Below are 21,424 nucleotides of genomic sequence, written 5' to 3'. Positions count from 1 at the left end.
AATCATAGTGGTTTATTTAGGTGAAAATATCGCATTAATTTGGTCTTCAAGATTTGGTGATCATTAATGATTTTTGGTGATCATTCAATATATTTGGTATTTGAATACAATTTGAAGTGCAGTCGTAATTAAAATGGTGGTACTTTTGTATTTTTAGGTCTTATTTTTTTGGTGTTCAGTAATTTTTTTTGGTAAGCATGATTTTTTATTTAGGGTACCAAAGTATTTTTTAGTGGTCATTATATTTGTAGCCTAAAAATAGGTTATATATATATATTTGTTCATTTACACGACTAATTGAATTAATTGCCATCTATCGACGCTACAATCATTACGATGACGTCGATGACATTTTATGCACTTAGCAAATTTACTGCCATCTTTCGATACATACCTACCTAAAACATTGAGAATGCCTTATGACTAAATTTAACCCATGTTCTTTCACTGAATTGTGTTAAGCATCATCGGTATCGCAATCTAGTCGAGCATAGGCCAAAGGTATAACGCCATCGCCATCTAAACGAGAATGAATTTTTCTTGATTTTTCCGAGGCACGTTTTTTTCTTAGACTTTACATACTTATCTTATACGGAGTTATAGCACATATAGATCGTTTTTTTTTTAGCATTAGAAATAAGGTAAACAATTTTGATGTGTCTTTTAATTGAAAACCACATTTTAAAAATAAGTTACGGCAAATATGTAACAATTATCAATCTAATACGATCATTTATATTCTTCTTCTTTCATAAGTAATAGTTACTGATTTTTAAAAAGCGTTTTTCAATTAAAAGACATGACAAGATCGCTTACCTTCTTTCAAGTTCTTTCTAATGCTAAAAAAAACGACCTATAGATATAGGTATTGGGAAAGATATATTCTTTGCCAATACTACCTACGTGTTTGCATCATCATCATCTCATCATATAGTCCACGCATTAGCTATCAGTATTAATAAAATCATTTATGTATGGTTTTTTTTCCGGATACATAAGCAGCAGTCCTTGTACCACAATATTTTAAATTGAAATATTTTATTAATTACAGAAAAAACGGAACCACCCCGGAATTGCACTGGCAGTGGTTCCTTAGTACGTCCGTCGCTGCACACGCTGGGCCTGGGCGTCGCGGCGGCGGCGGCGCCCTTCACACACCACTTGTTGTTGACACATTTAGTGTCCATGTTCGTGAACATTGATTAGAATGTTTCACGCACATACTGTATGGTTTATTTGCTCTGGCCTGCTATGTCTTTTCTGATGAGACGCATTTTCAAATGCCGTTTAAAGTAATATTGGACAAAACAGCAAGATTACTATACGATTGCGCCAACACTTGGTACAAAAGTCATTGATAAAATTATGATTTATTAGCACTACTTATAGTGATCAACAAGTACAATATAATTTTCATCACACTTGCTCATAATGGTTGGTATTTCACTTAGGTTTAGTAGGAGAAACAGCGAAAAAAGCTCTGAACTAAGAAGGTTATAAAACCAATATTTATTTAAAATCTAGCTATAAATGAGTTTTACTGTAAAAATACTGATTTTATTTGTTTTGTTAATGGTTAAAAAGGTTCCATTATAATGATTTAACACTTACTTACTTGGCTGGCGCGATGACCCAAAATGAGTCTTGGCAGAGCTTGTAAGCCAAATAGAACTCGCCTTTCATGCTTTTTCGTGAAACAATAAACATAATGGCGGGATAATCTATAATTTAACCGTATTTAACACTTATTTCGCTTAAATCTTTTTATTTTTCTTAGCAAGTGTGACGAAAAACATTGTGTGTAACACGGGAGGTATGTAAATTGTAAACTCGAGTCATAAAATCACTCTGCGCGCATCGTGTTTCTATTGCACCTCGTTGACAATGTTGTCCCTTTTCTTTTGACTATACTAAACGTAGGATTTAATTATACTATTATGCATTTTGTGCGACTGTCCACATATTTAAATAGGTACATTGCTTTTGGCGATTGTATAGTTACGGTGTAAAGTATGTTTGCATGCGCGAAATTGCTTGCTCACTATTAAAATAATATTAAAGTTTAGCTTTTACATGTGTAATTCATTGTCGACGTAGCAAATCTCTCTTCGGTTTCTAATTCTTTTAATCTCAGACTAATAACGCATAGACACATAGTCCCCATACGGTTAACCTGCCAAAAGTGAAGCCCATAGTCTAATAAAACATGGTCTTCTCTTCCCAGAGTGACACGGGCCTACGTCACAACAACATGACCGCTATATATAGCGCTATCGCATATTATCATATAGCGCTGCATGTCGCATGATGACGTAGGCTTATGTCAGTTAGGTGACCTAGAAAAGACGGGAAGAGAGTACCAGGCGGAGTATATTATTATACCATGGTGAAGCCGAAACACGATGGATGTGTGCGTGCGATGCCCGTGTTTTACGCTCAGCAAACACACACATATATACAAAATATGTTGCCAGTATTCATTTACTTCTCTCAAAGTAGGGGAATTTTAACAACATCCACACTTGGTTATTAATAATTTGAGAGTGTGTAGATTCGATTTTGTAGCAAAAGCTTTTTGTTTATTTTGGGATTTATTGCATTTCTGTACTTTATGAAATAAGGTTTAAATAAATAGCTGATAAGTTTTTACAATTTTTTTTACTTAACAATTAATAGTGCATAAAATAGTAAGAATAAATTTAAATAGGACAGAGCATATTCGACTGTGTTTAGTCGGTTTCCAATGTTTCCATATTGCGTCATTCCGATTTAGTCTAATTTTTTCCTTCCATCTCGCAGACAGAAGCAGATCAGTCAGAAAACTGAAACGAACATTACACAAAATAAAAATAAGAAAAAGACTAAATACCTACTTAAATAATTAAATAATTATAATTTTCTATAATTATACATGTCCCATTTGGAGGAAAAAATATTCACTACACTGGCAACATTTATAAGAAATGGCGGCTGACGAAAATTTGGATTTTTGTATTTACGATTATGTAAAAATATCACATTAAACTCGATACTTACGCGTGAAATGTAATATCAGGCGGTTTGTTTTTATTATATGATGTGTTGTGACACCCATGCACTGTACAAACAACCATCTTTCCTGTAGTTTCTGATTTTTAAACGGGAGGTGTACACAAACCGATTTACTTTGAGTACTGCGAGGGCCGTTCGAATACGATGATACGAGTGCGACGTGACGTCGCACTTGAAATGGCTTCACTGGGGGTATACGGACTAGGTATCTATGCCTTATAAATCTATGCTTTTAATTATTTTTGCCAAATTCGTTAGGTCTCGTAGCTTTTAGCAGTCAATGAGATTGTTACCTATTCAGAGGATGTGTAAAAATTGGAAAAGCGAATCGCCGCAAAAAAATAACGGCGAAGTTTACTAAAATAAGAAAAATTTTATAAAATGGTATTCCATTTTGAATTTGGAATTATAATAAATAACAAGTCAAACGGGCCAATAAAAAGCAAAACATGGCAAAAAATCAATCTTTATACACAATAAAATACGCAATATAAGTTTCATATTTAAAAAACTAAAAATAAAACTTCATTTTATTCCACCATAGGTAATCAAGTGTAATAATATGGTTGCGCACATCATACTCAAAAATATGGACCATAGCATAGCACATAAGAATGTCAGTGAATTAAGAACTATCGAACATATTTTTGAGAAGTTATATACATATGCACCCATATTTTTACACTTGACTGTACATACTTATTCAAACCCGCACTGACTCACATCCGGGTAACAAAATAATAATATTAATAATGATTATTATAAATAAATCTAAAATCTGTAAGTATGTACCAAAACAATAAAAGATTTTTTTCACCACACCAGCTCGGAAAGGCTTACTTTACACTTCAAAAACTGATAGCAAAGTTGCATTTTATTCACATGTGAGACAAAGTAATCAAATGCAAATTTTGAGTTGTTTTCTTATGTTTGCTGGTAGACTTGACTTTTAAATGATGATTTTGGATGATAAATATTTAATAACATTCATTTGGATTTGATTTTGTTTGATATTTTACATTTAATATTTGCTTCGGGTTGGTGTGGTGAAAAATTTTGTGTTTCACTCAGGGGCAAATTTTGTTTAACCCTCGTGCTTTGAAACCCTCGCAACGCTCTAGATTCCTTTTTTCGAACCACTCGCTACGCTCGTGGTTCAATTATGGAATCTTGCGCTTGCTCGGGTATCAATATTAGCACGAGCGGTTAAACAACAACTTTGCCCCCTTGTAAAACAATTAACTATTAAATCCTTTCCCAAGGGTTGAATAATATTAGTTAATATCTTAATAATTGTATCGTAAAATCCAATAACTATGTACCTACTACAAATACCTATTCGATTTGCTAGATTAAGCACAGACCTTTAGATAGCTCATCCATGTCATGCTTTTTAATTGATGAATCTGCATTATAGACTGTTTAATCCAAATGGGGCAGTGGACAAACATATACCATACGAGATAGCTAGTTTTATCTTAGGAACCTCGAGGCCCATTTGAAAGATAAGAGACACTGAAATAAGAGATTTTCAGAAAACACACGGCCACAGTAATATCTAAAAGAAAATAAAAATAGTTTTATCGTTGAAATAGATAGCATAAACTAATTATATGGAATTCATATGTGATTATGGAACATATATGGGATAATGAAATGTACCTGTCTGCGGCCAACGTAAACTGTCAAATTTCGTCATTTTATCTACCAAAACAGTGCCCCAGACCCAAAGTCGCAATCGTAACATATTCCTTCGAAAAATATTTGTATTAATATATCAGTGTACCTACTTAGTTTTATTTTCATTTTATTTAAACTCTGGTAAAATTAGCTGTTTTGTTAAAGTAACTGATTTTCTCTCACCGCCCCATTCGGATGAAACGCACTGGACTCGTATTTGACATCATATACCGCGCACTGTGAGTACGGGCGTGCGTGGTGCTGACTGACCGGTCGGAACGGCCGCTAGGTTACACCGCAAATATTTTCTTATGAGATTATTTTTATAATGATTTACGAAACATTAAAATTTAAGCAGATTTAGTTTTAAGCCATGTGAAGTATTGAATTGCGCTGTCCAGTATGTTTTGTGAGTTCGTATTCGAAGTTCGATATTAAGTTCGGATAGTAAATGTAGTAGTCAAGATTATACTGTTAATAGATAAATGTTATGAATTATTAATAAGAGGAGTGATTTCTCCATCAACATATCACTTGTTAATAATTAATTATAGAGTTACGTACGTAACTAGTTGTAATTTTGTCGTAATTCTAAGTCTTTACATATCCTCACAATGTAGAGTCAAGTTTGTTAGCATTATAGGCCAGAGACAAATACTAGGTATTGATAAAATGATACAAAACAAAAATCTATGTCTTAACTAGTTTAAGCCTACTGTAATGTATAAACGTATGAACAGCATTGTAAGAATTGAGATACATGAATGAAGGAATCTTAGGTGTCGTGCGATGGTTAGAAAGACTTAGAAAAAATACATTTTTAGCTTTAATGCGCCTCTATAATTGCAATACATATCACGCAAGGCATAGTAATATGTTTAAGTTATGTCTAGGCTTAGAGTATAAGTTAAAAATAAGCTAGATCATTTCACAACTCTGTAGCGGACCAATATTAGAAAGTTGTACGTCTTGTATGGTTCGATTGATGTAACGGACACTGAAGCAAACTTGTTAAATGCATAAAATTGCCTCAATTGGTTTTCCGGTGCACGAATAACCTATATTAAACATGGTTATAAATGAAGGACTTGTTTAAAGTCATTTGCTACGAATACGCGGAGTTTGACAGGTTCATCGAGCTATGTAATATATTTAACCATATATTACCATATATGGAGATACGAAAGCGGTGTCAAGAACTCAAATGAGTATAGTGTATCACTTTTGGGATGCGATGCGATGATACTGTAAAGTATTCTGCTCAAGGCAGGGGTTTTCTATTAAAGTAATCTGATAATTTCATTGCTTGTTCAATTTGATACACAAACTTCCTCTCCTTACTTTATGTTGTTATCGCTGTTGCTACTTATCTCTGTAAACTAATTGGAAATATTGATACATTTTAACCTAGGAATAAGTATTTTGCCCGTATTTTAACTTTCAAAGAAACCTTTTTTTCTAATTTTTACAAATATATATTATGTATACTTATTGAAATAAATATTTATTATGTTAAGTACTTACTAGTAAAGTGTGGAATGTGTTTGTTTAAACGTCCTGAAAATTATCAATATGTTACACGATTTCTTAGACCGACTATAATATAGCAGTCTCTACCTTTAACTCCTTTAAGTGGTACACATATAACCAATGTGTCTACAACGACACGTGACGTGTAGGTAAAGGGAGTAGAATATTGAGTGTGTTAAGTCGTACAAATAAGTATCTTAACGTCGATACGTCTAGTTTAGAGATTGTAGTGCCCAGCAGTTCAGCTTTCGAATATTGGTATATAAACAATTTATTAGAAGAATCTTTACAATTCGTTCAGGATTTAAGATACAATTTACTAGTACAATATAGTCAATCTTTACTCTAAAGAATGAACTCTCGCGAAAGCTGCATTCTACAATTTGATTAAAATTACAATTCTTTAATGTAAATAAGATATGGGTGTTAGACTTTAATCTAGGAACTCATTGTTGTTTGGCTATTGTAGTTTTTTTTTGTATTGAAATGGCCACGGTTTCTCAAAATGAAAAGAAAATGAACATGGAGTATGAATTGTAGTTAAATTAAAAACTGTTGGTGGGTAGCCATTAGTTTGTCACCATTTCACTTAAATTTTTCTGTCAGTTGTCGAGAAACAGTGGTCAAAGCGTATGTGATTAACGTTTTCAAAAGTAAAACAATGTTGTGGAAGACGATACTCTATAATATAGTAAACACTTAGTGTAATTTTTTGTAGGTGTACTTCGAATTTTGAGTTATAATCAGTTTGTGACTAGGCGACATGTATACAAAATCTATTTCTGTATTTACAAAGATGGTGTAATCTATATTCGCTGGTGTTAGCAATTGTAAAATAGTGTCAGTATTCATGTCTAGTTCACGTTCGATGTTCACGAACTACGCTTATTTTAACCTGCGTATGTAAACCTATAGAGTGCCTCTTGTTCACTTTTATATATATTGATATAACACTATAGTTAGGTAATACTAGTAGAGGTAGTAAATGCGTTATATCTTAACATAACTGCACATTTTCTTTTCTTAAACAATTATTACATGTGATATTGGAAAGGCCAACGAATGTCGCGTAGTGCCAAAATGGAAGACGAGATTATAGAGTTCATAACTCAGACGTTTGACTAAGAAGTAAGAACAGATGTAGACACTAAACATATACTCGCGAGTTTATAGAAACTACTTGTATTCGATCTGCATGCACGGCAATTAATTATGCTCACAGACGCGTATACGTTGGAATGTGTATTACAACCTTCTTGTAATGCACTTGAAACTGACTATCACCATACTCAATTTTTTTATTAAGAGTTTGTTACACGTACCTTATTATTAAATATTATGGTTACTTAATTTTACAATAAGCGGTGACAATAAAAGGAGATGTTTAAGTTGAAACTCATTGGTTCGTATTATTTTGGATCTTATTAAAATGGAACTGATAAAAGAACTCCCCTGTATTTGAAATAATAAATCTGCGATGTATTCCATTCTTACCAATATTTTTGATAACATTTGCTTAGCTGTAATTATCAAAAAATAAATACAATTTCGGCGTCGGTGTATCGTGAATGGCCTAATTGTAGATGATGATTTTTAAAAGCACCATTTGTTGTATTGTATGGCCTACAAGCATTGCAGACAAATTATTTTTCATTAAAGTTATCTTTTCAAATTTTAATAGTAAACATATTTCTAATAAATTATAATAAATATTATAGTGCTATGATTGCATTATTGAATGTTTGCCAGATTTATGTTTAATTATAAAATAAATGCTTGTATATAAAATAATGTTTTTGTTTTCTTGTATGCTATCAGAAATTATGGTCCAACTGTACCTTATGATGTCTACTGAGCCGCACTACCTATTTAATTTCTAGTCTACTGCCATTCTGAATATCAATTTTTCGGCCTGACAGAGGGACCGTGCGCGTTGGAGAGTCTGCCATCTGGTGGCCATAATCGGGACCACGCGCAATATGTCGTTGACAATTTGGGAATTTATGGTATTAATAAATATGCCGCTATAAAATGTATTGTTGTGTGTCTGGATATCCCCTACATCGCGGGACAATCAACATAAATGGAAAAATCTACGATTTTACAGTTTTCCAGTGGATAGCACTTTTTTACCTTGGATGTGTGAAAAACGAAATGTATGGATAAATGCAGTAAAGAAATATACGTAAGTAGATAATTACTTCAATCAAAAAGTGTTAACATCTTACTTCTAATAATAATAATGTTTCAAATACATTTTCAATGCAATAAGTATTATTGCTTTATCAAACTACACAACGGGACTTAATCGCGTATTTAAGTTTTAAGATTTACCTCCGACGTTTCAAGACTGTCTTCTCCGAGACCACGGGGACAACGCCGTCCTGGAAACGTCGGAGGTAAATCTTAAAACTTAAATACGCGATTAAGTCCCGTTGTGTAGTTTGATAATGTTTAATAATCGTGAAACTTTAAATCAGTATTATTGTTTTGTTTGTCAATAAACATAACCTCTAATTTTTATTTGAAAACTGCGGTGGGCTGTAGTGCCTGTAGTCGCGAGGACAGTTATATTATTACTACAAATTAACAATTACTTGTTTAAAAGTATATTTACTGAAATTTGGACATCAGAATACACATTCGAAATTCTTGTTTGGGCGACGATTTTGCCACTAATTTTTGCAGTTTTATCTGTGTTTAGCTTTTCGGTCACATCCAAAACATGGCCCGCCTGAAATAATTTTTGGGTCCTTTCATGGTGTTCTGGCCACGCTGGAGGTCGCTTTTTATCGGAAGAAAGACGTATTTTATTACTTTCAACATTTTTTCGCGTATTTTTCCGTTTGATACATCTGTTGTGATAGTTTGACAGATTTGCTTTTACGTTCCATTTAATCCGCACAGTGTCGCTGTAGTCGGCTTTAGTGCTGCCCCCTATAGTTAATGCACGTTCCCTTGACGTTTCCGGTCAGTGCCAACAGATATCGGCTGGACAGACCGTGGTAGGAAATAGAACCGAGGGGCCCACAGATTCCCTTAGGTCGCATGGTCCGACTGGCTAGTCCGATCAATCGGAATACGAATTTTTTTTTCCCGCTGGCTCGATTGATCGGAATATAAGGACTTCTCTAATTCTCGTAGTCCTACTATCGGAGTAACGGGATCTTAAAAGTTCGTCTAGTTCGATCGATCGAACCACGAGGTCATTTTTTCTTCCTGTTGGATCGATTGATCGGACATAACTGTAGACTTGATATTATTGCGAAGTCCGGCTAATGACACATAAAGGTTATCTCATCTTAACCTACTACTAGACACTGGCATTTGATAAACTTTTCTATATTTTCTTTGATGCGATGTCAGTTCATAATGTCAACAACTGATCAAAGTCAAAGTCATTCATTTATTGAACCGAGATGGACGAATTAATAGATCACAAGGTAAAAATCTTAAAACAAGTCGCCTTAATAGAAAGGTGGGACGGAGGGGGGAGGGGGAAACACCCCCCTCCAACTTTCCCCCCGCGGAAATGCTTGGTTTCTGAATTATTCATAATTTCATAGTTATAATTTGAGGTTATGACAGTGCCAAAGATTGGGTTATTGGCAGACGGTCTAGAACGCAAAATGACTAGTGTACCTAATATTTTGCCTATATCACTTTTAGTCTACATCGCGAACGGTCCATAACGCAAAATGCCTACATCATTTTCGTCGTTTTATCTTTACGTTAGCGATGTCGACGGAGCCCCGCTGTCGCGGGGCTCCTATTCTGTGTTGTTTGGCCTTCGGCCATTTGAAGATAACTAACGAACCTAACCTACCTACCCTAGTGATATAAATAAGTAGTCATTTTGCGTTCTAGACCGTTTGCGATGTAGACTATAAGGGATATAGGCAAAATATTACACTAGTCATTTTGCGTTCTAAACCGTCCGCGACTATTCCCAAAAATTGTAATACAGAGAGGGGGAAGATGAGGTGGACTCCGTGGTGGCTCCGGGCTTTTATATACACTCTAGGGGTAGGGACCACAAAGACTACGTGGAGCCGGGGTTGACAAGTTCGGTTCCGTGACAAATTTGAACTTTAAAATAGAAAATATGCTCGGCTCAAGATAGACAAGATCATTCTAATAGTGGAGTCCTCTGATTCGATTTTTGGTATGTATGGTGTAGAAAAGTAGCCACAAAATGAAAAAAATATATAATTTTAATTAAGTCATTTATTGTAGATATATTTAATGCACTTCAAACATTCCGTAAATGGGTCTTTTTTATATTTCATGACATTTCGACGCCACATATATTCATAAATGACATCTCCGAAGTTTTCGGTATTATTGTAATTTTCTTTGCGAAAGAATCTTTTTACTGCTCTCCATTGTGACTCGATCCGCTGAGTGTGAGTCCCGTCCGGCGCGACTGCGAGAAATGGGTTCTCCGCGTTAGAATGGTTTACTTTTTTATGTACGTACCCATACTCTGGAAGGCAATCGTATGCTCTCCAATAATCAGTATGAATTGTGGTGCCCTCTTCGACATGTTTTTGTATTAAGGGCACCAAAATCTCGGCAGAACGTAAATTGCCTGGGCACACTTCAAGCCTGAGATCCTCGGAGCCATCCTCGATCATTCCAAGGACCCAATGACCCTCGATATGGCGTCCTCGATTATACTTCCGCTTCCCAAATTTGGATTCGTCTATCTGGACTATTTTACCAGGGCCGCCAATTTTCCAGGGCTGTCTCCCGGCAATAAGTAAACCAGTCATTTATAGTATTTCGGCTTAACTTTTGATTTTTATCCCCTTTATATGGGTCTTCGTGAAGAGTTTGATTATAATTCCACTTTTGTGAGAAAGCATAAATCAGATAAAATACAATTGACAAATCAATTTTAATATTTTCAAAAAAGGTACCGATGGTCCTTAACTTTTTGGATTTTGTCTTACAATTTCCTTTTGGGCAAAACCAGGATCCGAAAGTATTATTTATGCTTGCAGCAATCCGCATAGGTATAAGACACCTACGTGCGACACATTTTCTCTTTCAGCATCAGGCCATTTCTTCAAAAAATGCCACGCACTGCTCCCTTGTACCCAACATTGTATATACCATTGTAAGATTCCACATAGAAACAACTTCTTCCGTCGTCAAATTGCGGTGAATATAGCGGCCGTCATCGTCGAACCACTCGTCGTCATCCTCCAATTCCGCCGATGGTCTGCCGCGAGAAGACCCAGGCATGGGATCTTCAGCCCAAGAAGGTCCAGGTATAGGATCCAAAGTATCGGTGTCCGGTAAGTGAGCCATGGTAAATATGCAGGAATCAATCAATGTCCAGAAACGTAAGTACAAGTCAGCAGATAAAATGGAAGCAAATCGGTGTCCAGGGGAGTAGCGAAGTCGGTAAAAACACAGAAAAGACCACAAAGAACACATTCACGTATACCACAAACCAACGGAATAAAAAGATGGCCGCACTAATCAAAATTGCCGCCATGCGTTTCGTTTCACGTAATATTCAATGATCACCCAAAGAAAAAAAAACTTATCTGCGGCAGCCAAAATTGCGTTTCGTTTCACGTAAAATTCAATGATCACCCAAAAAAAATTAAAAAAAAACTTATTTGCGGCAGCTAAAATTGCTTTAAAACAACCCAAAACAACCCCTCACAGCGTCAGGTATCCTCAAATAAGGCGACTTATTTTAAGATCCAACCCGATCACAACAAAATTGTATACTTACGCCGTAAAGGTGGTTGCGTATTATTGAATAAAGGGCATCAATACCATAAAAATAAAACCTATAAATAAGGGCCGTCAGTATGGACATGCTGTAATAAAAAATCACAAAAATGTCGCGGGACGATTACTATTAATGTAAGTTTTAATCAATTTATAACAGTTTTTAGACCATAAAAGTAAATTATGATGCTGTTAGTAGTTAAGTAGTAAGAAGACTAACGGACGAATCGACACGAGGAAGTTCCGTGTCATATATAAGGGTTATTTATGCTTAAGCTTATTCTCATCCTATATTTTTTCAAACAGGGTTTGCGGATCTTACAGAACAAGACGCACGACCGTTGCGTTCCAGATTATACAAAAAATGAACTCGCATATCAAATGCAAAAAATGCGGACTGCAGCGATTGAGTCCTTAAATCCTATTAAAAGTATATACGAAGAGCACATAATAATACCGTTTAAAGATGCCGGTACTGATTTCATAACTAAAATACCTAGTTATAGCTCCATGAAAACTGGTCTTTATAATAGTAGAAAAAGAGCAGCTGGTGTATCAAAATTAGTATTTCAAAAACCCGCTGAGGTTGAGATCGCGGCAAAATTTGAGGACTTCAAATTGGAAGAGTATCGATGTGATGAAACTTGCATAATAGCGTTCTGCTCAGAAGAAGCCAAAAAAAGGATGTACACCTATAAGATATTTTATGGCGATGGTACGTTCCATTGTTGCCCATCACCTTTCCAACAGATGTACACAATCCACGGGGACGTCGGGTCCACCACCGACAGTCTAAACATCGTCCCTTTGATTTATGTTTTCATGACGGATAGTAGTGTAGTAAATAAAGGTAGTGGACCCCGCAGTAATTCCTCAGCCAGAAAAAACTTTACAGTATGATAAAGTATCAATAAATAAAAAGTATTGTATAAATATCCAAAGAATAATAATAATAGAATTAAAGTAAATACCTAAAGTCTCAAATCGTTAATATCTTTTTACAGAAAAATGCTCCGTTCAAACTTTCTTCACCGGACATATTCATGTAACGTATTGCAATAATATATGAAATATCCAAAAAAATATCCCAGCAGAAATACCAATATTAATAAAATATAATTTTTTGGTGTGTCTTGGACCGGAAAATTGCTCAGTCTAATTTTTTCACTGGAATGCCAGCTTATTGCCGTTTTATACCTACAAAATGAAAATCCAAAAAAATTACCATGTAACTATACTATTTTCAGAAATTGCCTTTTTACTCGCTGTGGAAAATTTCTCTATCCATTTTATTTATTGAATTAAGTTCACAGTTTTCTTTCCATTCATCTACAAAAACATCCAAAAAAATAACGAGCGCATTAATAACGAAACATAACGGGAACAGTGTGTAGGGAGCGGAGTACAAGCGGGGTGCGTGAGCGGTACCGGCCGCCGCCCGCGCGCGCGCCGCGCCTCGCCCTATACTACCCGGCGGTGGCGGCTTGCTGCTTTTCTATACTAAAAAACGTAATTCAAGACCAAAAAAACTTAATACAATGTTGCCACTGCTGCAATATTTTTTTTGTAAAATATACTTGGTCAAGCAAATCTTGTCAGTAGAAAAAGGCGGCAAATTTAAAAAATGTAGCGAAGGATTATCGTCCCATAGTTATTTCTTATCGTTTCAACCTTATTTATTTATTTATTAAAAACTTACACATAAGTTAACAGTATAGCACCAAAGCACTTATGCGGTATATACATTTAAGATTCAAAATTGGAAGAACAAACATTGCAACATTAACATCTAGGTCCTTTCAGTTTATAGTGCAAGTTTCATCAAAATTGGTTCAGTAGTTTTAAAGATCTTGACGGTTAAGTTTTAAGATATCGCAATTTATTAACGGTAAGCATACGATAAGTAATCTTTATTACGTGGCAAAAATTCTAGTACGGCTACGACCAGTTTTGACATTGTCAATGTCAAAACTGGTCGTAGTGGTTTAGTAGTGTATTTGATGTCGGTTGTTATTAACGTCTTTAGCGTGATATTATTCTAATCAAAGTTATATGAAACTACGTTAATATAATTATATTATTCGGTACAAAGAAAACGCAAAAAATCACTAAATGTAGTGTAAAGAATCACACACTAGTGACAACGACAACTCCCTTCTTATGGCTCCTCTACAGCTCTACACGATGGGCCAGCGCCGGCCACTCCAAGGGACGCATTTAAGCGTTAGAGGGAAGTGATATTGCTATCTCATTCTACCGCATGGCTGCGTCCCTTGGAGTGGCCGGCGCTGGCCCATCGTGTAGAGGAGCCATTAAGTGCAGGCTGCGGGTCACGCGGTCGGGTCGTACTAGAAGCACAAGGACGCTAATCTGCACTAAACTGCTAAAGGAAGACGGTACATTATTGCGTAACCGCGGGATGGATTTATCTTCGCTTCCAAAATTTCGGTGTCCTGGATGATATTTCTTTTGGATATTTTGGATTTAAGTGTATACGTGACTACTCAGTATATATTTAATAAGAAATCAGGCTGAGAAATTTTCCACTCTCAGTTTTTAATAGTTCTGAAATACATAAATTTGGGTATGCATTTTTTTGGATTTTCTTACCCTCTACGCTAAATTATATTCTAAGATCATATAAGAAGAAAAAATTGACAGAGCAATTTTCCGATGAAAATGAGCACCAAAAAAAGGAATTATCATAAAAAAATATTCTCATGTTTGACAAAAGTTTTTGATTTTTTTCTAGTATCACATGCTGATACAAATAACTTATTTGGTAAAATGATTTTGGACGGAGGAATTACTCGGTTCAATATATAAACAGATTTGTATTTTTACGTATAAAAACCTAACTTAGGAGTGTTTGTTTTTTTGGATATTTCATATGTTAGTTTCGGCTCATACTATACAATAACCAAGCAAAATTTCATCGACTGAGGAATTAATGCATGGGTCTCCATACAACATCTTGCTTCGTTTACTCCACTATAGCACGACACAAAGCTACTTAACATAATCATAAGCTTTTTAACATAATCAAACGACACTTGCCAGGGTTTAATCCGTCACAGTTTATGACTGATAACGAAACTGCTGCAATGAATGCCATCTCCGAAGTATTCCCGCAAGTTAAAGTAAAAGGATGCTGGTATCACTATGCTAGAGCACAGAAATGCCAAAAAGTTTGGTATTACAAAAAGGCAACATGACAAGAGAATTGTTCCTTTAACAGCAGTGCTACCATTTTTACCGGTTGATTTAATAACGGAAGGATGGGAATACATCTTGGATGACCTATACGATTCGGATGATGACGAAATGTTTGAATTTAGAACATACTTTGAGGGGCAATGGTTAGAGCCTATACAGTTTAAAGAAATGGTCGGTATACCGGGAGCTTGTAAGGACTAATAATTGCCTTGAAGGTTGGCATAGAAAAATCAATGGTCTCGTGGGCAAAAGGAAACGACCAAGCATTTTAAAACTACTGTCTATTTAAAAAAAAAGATGCTGATTATTATATGATTAAGATGAAAGGTGGGCTTCGTGAGAAACGAAAAAAAAAATACTATGAAACGACAAGAATTTATTGAAAAAACGTTTGTTTTACTGGTATGAATGTTGGATTTTTCTTGGAGCGACTGGCCTGGAAATTATTAATTATATAATTAATTATTATAAATATGGTTATTTCTAAAATAATTAGGAAGACTGGTAAATTCTAATATACAATTGGCCACAGAGATGCTAATATAAGTTCTGTTATATATTTGAGTGTTAAAAATATTGTGTTATTTTTTCTTGAACAACACTGGTTGTCTTTGTTTTTATTGCCGTGGTAATTCATTAAATATGTAAGATTATATTAAACATAAGCATGTTTGTCAATCCCTGCCTCTTAACCCGTTTTTAAGGCGTTACCTACAAGACTTATTTTTATGCTCAGTATATTCAAAAGTTCACGAAATGTATTTAAGATACGAGTTTAGTACTTTCAAGACTGATTTTAAACCATATTGCCGAATTCTTTGTAAAAAATTCCCTGACGAATTGAGAATCTCCTCCTTTTTTGAAGTCGGTTACAAACTGATAGCACGAACCTCTTTAGTAGATATGTCAGACTCATCACAGATAGAGACGCCTTTGGCTATGGTCTGAAGATTACTCTCCATTAAACCAAAGTATAATATTTTGCGATTTGAAAACACAATATATTGTGTAATTTAACTAACATGAGTCATTTTGAATTAAACGGTAGTTATACTTCCGGGCCGATTTTGAAAAGGGCGATAGTCAACGCCAATAAATGTGTTTTCGACGATTGCTACGCGGTTGCAGTACGCCCGATTCCATATTTGCACAAAGCATGATTTTATCGAAGTACAAATTTTACCTGCCACCAAATTCACGAGTGTGCCGCGAACATATGGATGCCGAAAACTGGGACTGTATCATTAACGCTAGTACTGCTGTCACGAGTTTGAACGAAACTTACACATCGGATATAATACAAATACAAATATAAGAGTGTTCTGCAGTTAGCACAAATTACTGTAGCGTCTGCCTTACAGTAAAATTATACTGTTATCAAAGAATGTGCCTTTGATTTCAATAGTAGTAGTAGTAAAACGCTTTATCGTACACAAAATAGCAAAACAATAAAGGAAAAATAATACATAATATTATGTACAAAGGCGAACTTATAATCGCTTGTGAACGTTATGGGCCTATGGGCAGATTTACTTACAACTGGGCTATACATTTCTTCAAAATCCAGGTTACCTTTCTGCTCGCAGCCACGTACGACTAATCTCGCCTTGTACGTACCGTCATCTTTTATTCTAAATACCCATTTGTTGGACAGAATCTTGTGTCCTTTGGCTTCTGACTTGTCAACTATTACCCACGTTTTGTTCTTCTCGAGTGAATACTTCTCAGATTGAATTGCCTTCTCCCAATTTCGCTTGTCCGTGCTTGTCACAGCTTCTTCATAAGTAAGCAGCGAACAGTCAGTTTTATTTTCAGACGTAGATAGTAACACAACTGCTTAGCTCGTAATCTCGTGTCCATTCTGGCGGTCTCACTACTCTCTGTGGTCTTGCACTTGGAGCAGGTTCAGGTATCTCAAATGGCTCTGAATTTTCTGGATCAGCAACAGCAGGTTGGAAAGAAGACTCTGAATCAGAAGAAAATTGATTACGTTCCTGAAAAGGTAAGTAATTATTAGTTTTACAAGGTTCTAATTCAATTTCAATTTCTTTTTTAGATTCTGAACGTTCCCGTTGAATATTTTCATATTGTTCATCAGTATTCATTTTGAAATGCATCTTCTCCATTATTCGTACATCTCTGCTGATAACATGACATTTTTCGCCGGTATGTATATTCTGAAACCTTTTGCGTTTCTCGCATATCCTATAAACACTCCTTCAATAGCTTTCGCAGTCAATTTTCCTCTGTGATTTTTATCCAAAACAAACGCTCTGTTTCCGAATACATGTAGGTGATTTCCTGATGGGTATTCTTCCTGCCCACTTCTCGTAGGGCGAGCATCCTTTCAGAGCTCTTGCTGGGCTTCTGTTTATTAGGTAATTAGCAGTATTCACTGTCTCTGCCCATAAATATGGACGGACGTTGGAGTCAGCATTAGGCATCTTGTTTTTTCAATCAGAGATCTGTTTTTTCTCTCGCTACACCCGTTCGATTGAGGTGTGTAGGGAGTAGTCAGTCTTCTGTTTATACCTTACTCTTTGAGGAGGTTGTCGAAAGCTTTTGATCGGTACTCACCACCATTGTCTGTATGGAGGTTCTGTATCTTGGTTTTATGGAATAGTTCGACGTTCTTCTTATACTCCTTGAATTTTATGATAACTTTACTTTTTTCTGACTTTCTGTGTATACTTCACAGCAATATCTTGTGAAATCGTCTATGAACGTGACGTAATACTTCGAACCGCCCAATGATTGATGCTCGAAAGGACCGCATAAATTATCTGTAGAGGCTCAATAGAGAATATTTCACCATAGCTTAAATTTTTCTTTGAAATCAAGTCCTCTTATCATCTCATTTCTTTGCATTAGTTTCAGGTCTCTCTAATTAACGTGACCTAATTTTTTATGCCACTTCATAATTTCGCTTTCTACTACAGGCGTGAAATTTGCTGTCTCCGTCGGCTCTTCAAGTTCAAGGTAGTATAACCCGTCTCTTCCCTTTGCTTTTAAGATTACACTTTCGTCTTCTACGACACTAGCTTGATTCTTTTCAAATAAGACTTTAAAGCCATTATCTGTTATTTTGCTTACTGACATTAGATTATTTGTCAAGTTCGGAAAGTAAAGCGTATTTTTTAAAGTTTATTCGTACTCATCAGCATGTAGTACCACTTTTCCTTTACCTTCTACATTTGCAGTATGCTTTTCTGACGCCAATTACAGGGATTAGGTTTGTCAACAAATCTTCTTCTCCTGTCATGTGCGACGTACAGCCGCTGTCCGCAAGACACCACGATCCATTTTTGAATTTTGACGTTTCAGTTGTCAGACATACATTAAAGCTCTTTTGCTGATTTTTGTTTACGTTTTTCTTTTATTTTTTCTTCGACCAACAGTATTCCGTTGAATGCCCTTTTTTATTACAATTGCTGCTCATTTAACTCTTTTTCTTTGCTTTCATGTAGAATGCTTCTGAAGTTTGGGGCTCAGATTGCCTCCTTGCTTCATGTTCTTCGATTATTTTTACCTTGAGAGTTTCAGGGCTAGGCAAAATATCTCTCAACTCAATCGCCGTTCTAAAGCTGTCGAAATTTGTACGTAGACTGTACAACATCATTATGTTTAACAGCTCTGAGTTGATAGTGACTTTCATGTCTTCTAGTTTACCTACGACATCCATGAAGTTGTTGAGATGGTCTCTTACGTCTTCTTGAGGTGACATTTTCTTCAAAACTAATTGTTTTAATAGGGTAGCTTTTCTGGCTGGTCCCGAGCTTTGATAGATGGATATTAATTTATCCCATACCTCTTTTGACGTGTTGCAACCTTTAATTTGCTTAAGTTCTGCTGGAGATATTAGCAGTAATAACTCAGACCTTGCTTTTCTATCTTCTATTTCAAAAGCACTTTTTTCTTCAGTAGTCGCGATCTCCAATAATTTTTTTTCGCCGCTCGCATATTCCTACAAGTCGCTTCTTATTAAGATTGCTTGTGCTTGTAGGCACCATGTGTCGTAAGGGGTCATCCATTAATTACATCACACGTTTAGGGGGAGGGAGGGGGTCAAGAAAATGTGACATGTTGTGACAAGGGGGAGGGGGGAGTCACAAATTTTGTGACGTCACTTTAACTTCATCAGTAACCGAAAATTTATTTAAATTATTTTATTCGCTATACAGTTAAATAACAAGATAATAGTTTTTACTCGTTCAATTTTATTTCTTAATCAGTTTTGGATAAAATTACTAATATTTCTTTTGTCAAAAATATGTTTATATAATATTAAATAAATATTTGCCGATTTCGTTGAAGAAATGTGACGTCACACCAGGGGGGAGGGGTTTGCCAAATGTGACCAAGTGTGCCAAGGAGGGGGGGAGGGGTCAAAAAACCTAGAAATTCGTGTGACGTAATTAATGGATGACCCCTAATTGGATTTCGTTAATGTTTCGATGTTACGAAAATTCGAACCCATTCTTCTTTTCTCACTTCTACACTTTTTTATTATTCCATATTATTTATCACTTTTATTTTTTACTAACCACGCTCTGCTACCACTGATGGTGGAAAGCAGTGATATAATAATACAAGTGTATTGATGCAATATTAATTCGTTTTATTTAGAGAGAATGTTTCTTACGTGTTACACGATTGATATATATGCATCAAAATTGCAAACATGTTACAAAAACAAATTCAAATATGATAGACAATGTGGACAGCCAGCACTTTCTAACACTTTTCACCCCAAAAATGGCTGACTAAAAAAATGAGACCTGTTTTTATTTGTAACGATAGGTCTTTTGACGCCCTTTTTAATTTAAGATATTATTTTCTTTTATTTATTTATTAATTTTGTATCTAAACTTCACTTCCACCTCCACTTCAACTTGAAGGTTCGAAAAGTTGGAGAAGTTGTAGAAGTTAGAGAAGTTGTAGTAGTTGGAGAAGTTGAAAAAGATGGAGAAGTTGAAGTTGGAGAAGTTAAAGTTGGAGAAGTTGAAAATGTTGAAGAAGTTCGAGTTGGAGAAGTTGAATTTGAAGAAGTTGGAGAAGTTGATGTTGAACAAGTTGAAAAGGTTGGAGAAGTAGAAGTTAAAGATGTAGGAGCAGTTAGAGAAGTAGAAGTTGAAGGAGTAGAAGTTGAAGTTGAAGAGGTTGAAAAGTTTGGAGAAGTTGAAGAAGTTGAAGTTGAAGAATTTGGAGAAGTTGAAATTGAAGAAGTTGAAGTTAGAGAAGTAGAAGAAGTTGAAATTGAAGAAGTAGGAGAAGTTGAAGTTGAAGAAGTTAAATAGGTTGAGAAGTTTAAGTTGAAGAAGTTGAAGTTGACTAAGATGAAGGAGTTGCAGAAGTCGAAGAAGGTTAGGAAGATAAAGAAGTTGCAGTTGTTGAAGTTGAAGAATTTGGGAAAGTTGAAGTTGAAGAAGTAGGAAGTTGAAGTTAGAGAAGTTGAAGTTGAAGAAGTTGAACCTTAACTTAATAGACGCAAGTTCAGAATAGATCGTGAAATATATGACTTTTCTTCTTGCACCATTTTTATTACATCTCTGTTTACCCCTATGGTTGACTGGTCGAGAATGCCTTTAGGCATTAAGTCCGCCATTTGTACATTTTATTTGTATTTTGTGCAATAATGTTTAAATAAATAAACAGGGTGATCAATCCAAATGGGTCAGTATGGAGAAGTCAGAAACTATGAGAGATAGCGAAATTTGTTCTTAGGAACCATGGCTTCGATTTTAGATTTAATAATAATGGCATTCAATTTTTTTTTTAATCTGTCATACATAACCGGGATTCGAACCTGGTCAATATTCTTGTTGTTTGTTTGTATGGCAACTTTTAAACGATGCGTGATAGGTGGGGTGTGCTCGACCAAATATCATAGAGGGCCCCGAGACAAAACAAACTACATTAAAAAAAATTCAAAATGGCCGACATTTTTTTAAATTTTTTCAAGTTGGTCCGAGCGCGCTGAGATTTGGCATGCGGTGAGCCTGGAGACCCAAGATTACCATGTCAAAAAATTTTTTTGGAAAAATCCAAAATGGCGGCGGACACGGGCAAAGTCAAATTCCCAAGTAGATTAAGCGAGCCCGAAGGGCGAGCCTTAGGCCGGGAGGCCGAAGGCCGACCCCGGCGGAAGGCCGAAGGCCTGGAGCCTCCACCCCGACTCCCAAAAAAGGCCGAGCTG

At 35.6% G+C, this 21,424-nt stretch overlaps 1 protein-coding gene and 1 long non-coding RNA gene across 2 annotated transcripts in view; one reads left to right on the top strand and one right to left on the bottom strand.

Moving 5' to 3' along the window:
• The window catches only part of LOC134804770 (acetylcholinesterase-like), a 101,917-nt gene extending 100,452 nt beyond the window's left edge, over positions 1-1,465 (top strand). The window contains exon 5 of the mRNA XM_063777993.1: positions 1,052-1,465. Within this exon, the coding sequence (XP_063634063.1) occupies positions 1,052-1,206 (155 nt within the window). The 3' untranslated portion in view covers positions 1,207-1,465. The remainder of the gene's footprint in view (positions 1-1,051) is intronic.
• LOC134804934 (uncharacterized) overlaps positions 1-21,424 on the bottom strand; it is a 401,964-nt gene that overhangs the window by 166,519 nt on the left and 214,021 nt on the right. The window contains exon 2 of the long non-coding RNA XR_010146192.1: positions 2,944-4,717. This is a non-coding gene — a long non-coding RNA (uncharacterized LOC134804934). The remainder of the gene's footprint in view (positions 1-2,943; positions 4,718-21,424) is intronic.

The sequence above is a fragment of the Cydia splendana genome, chromosome Z (assembly GCF_910591565.1).
Source record: "Cydia splendana chromosome Z, ilCydSple1.2, whole genome shotgun sequence".
NCBI lineage: Eukaryota > Metazoa > Arthropoda > Insecta > Lepidoptera > Tortricidae > Cydia > Cydia splendana.
This window is presented reverse-complemented; position numbering and strand designations above follow the sequence as displayed.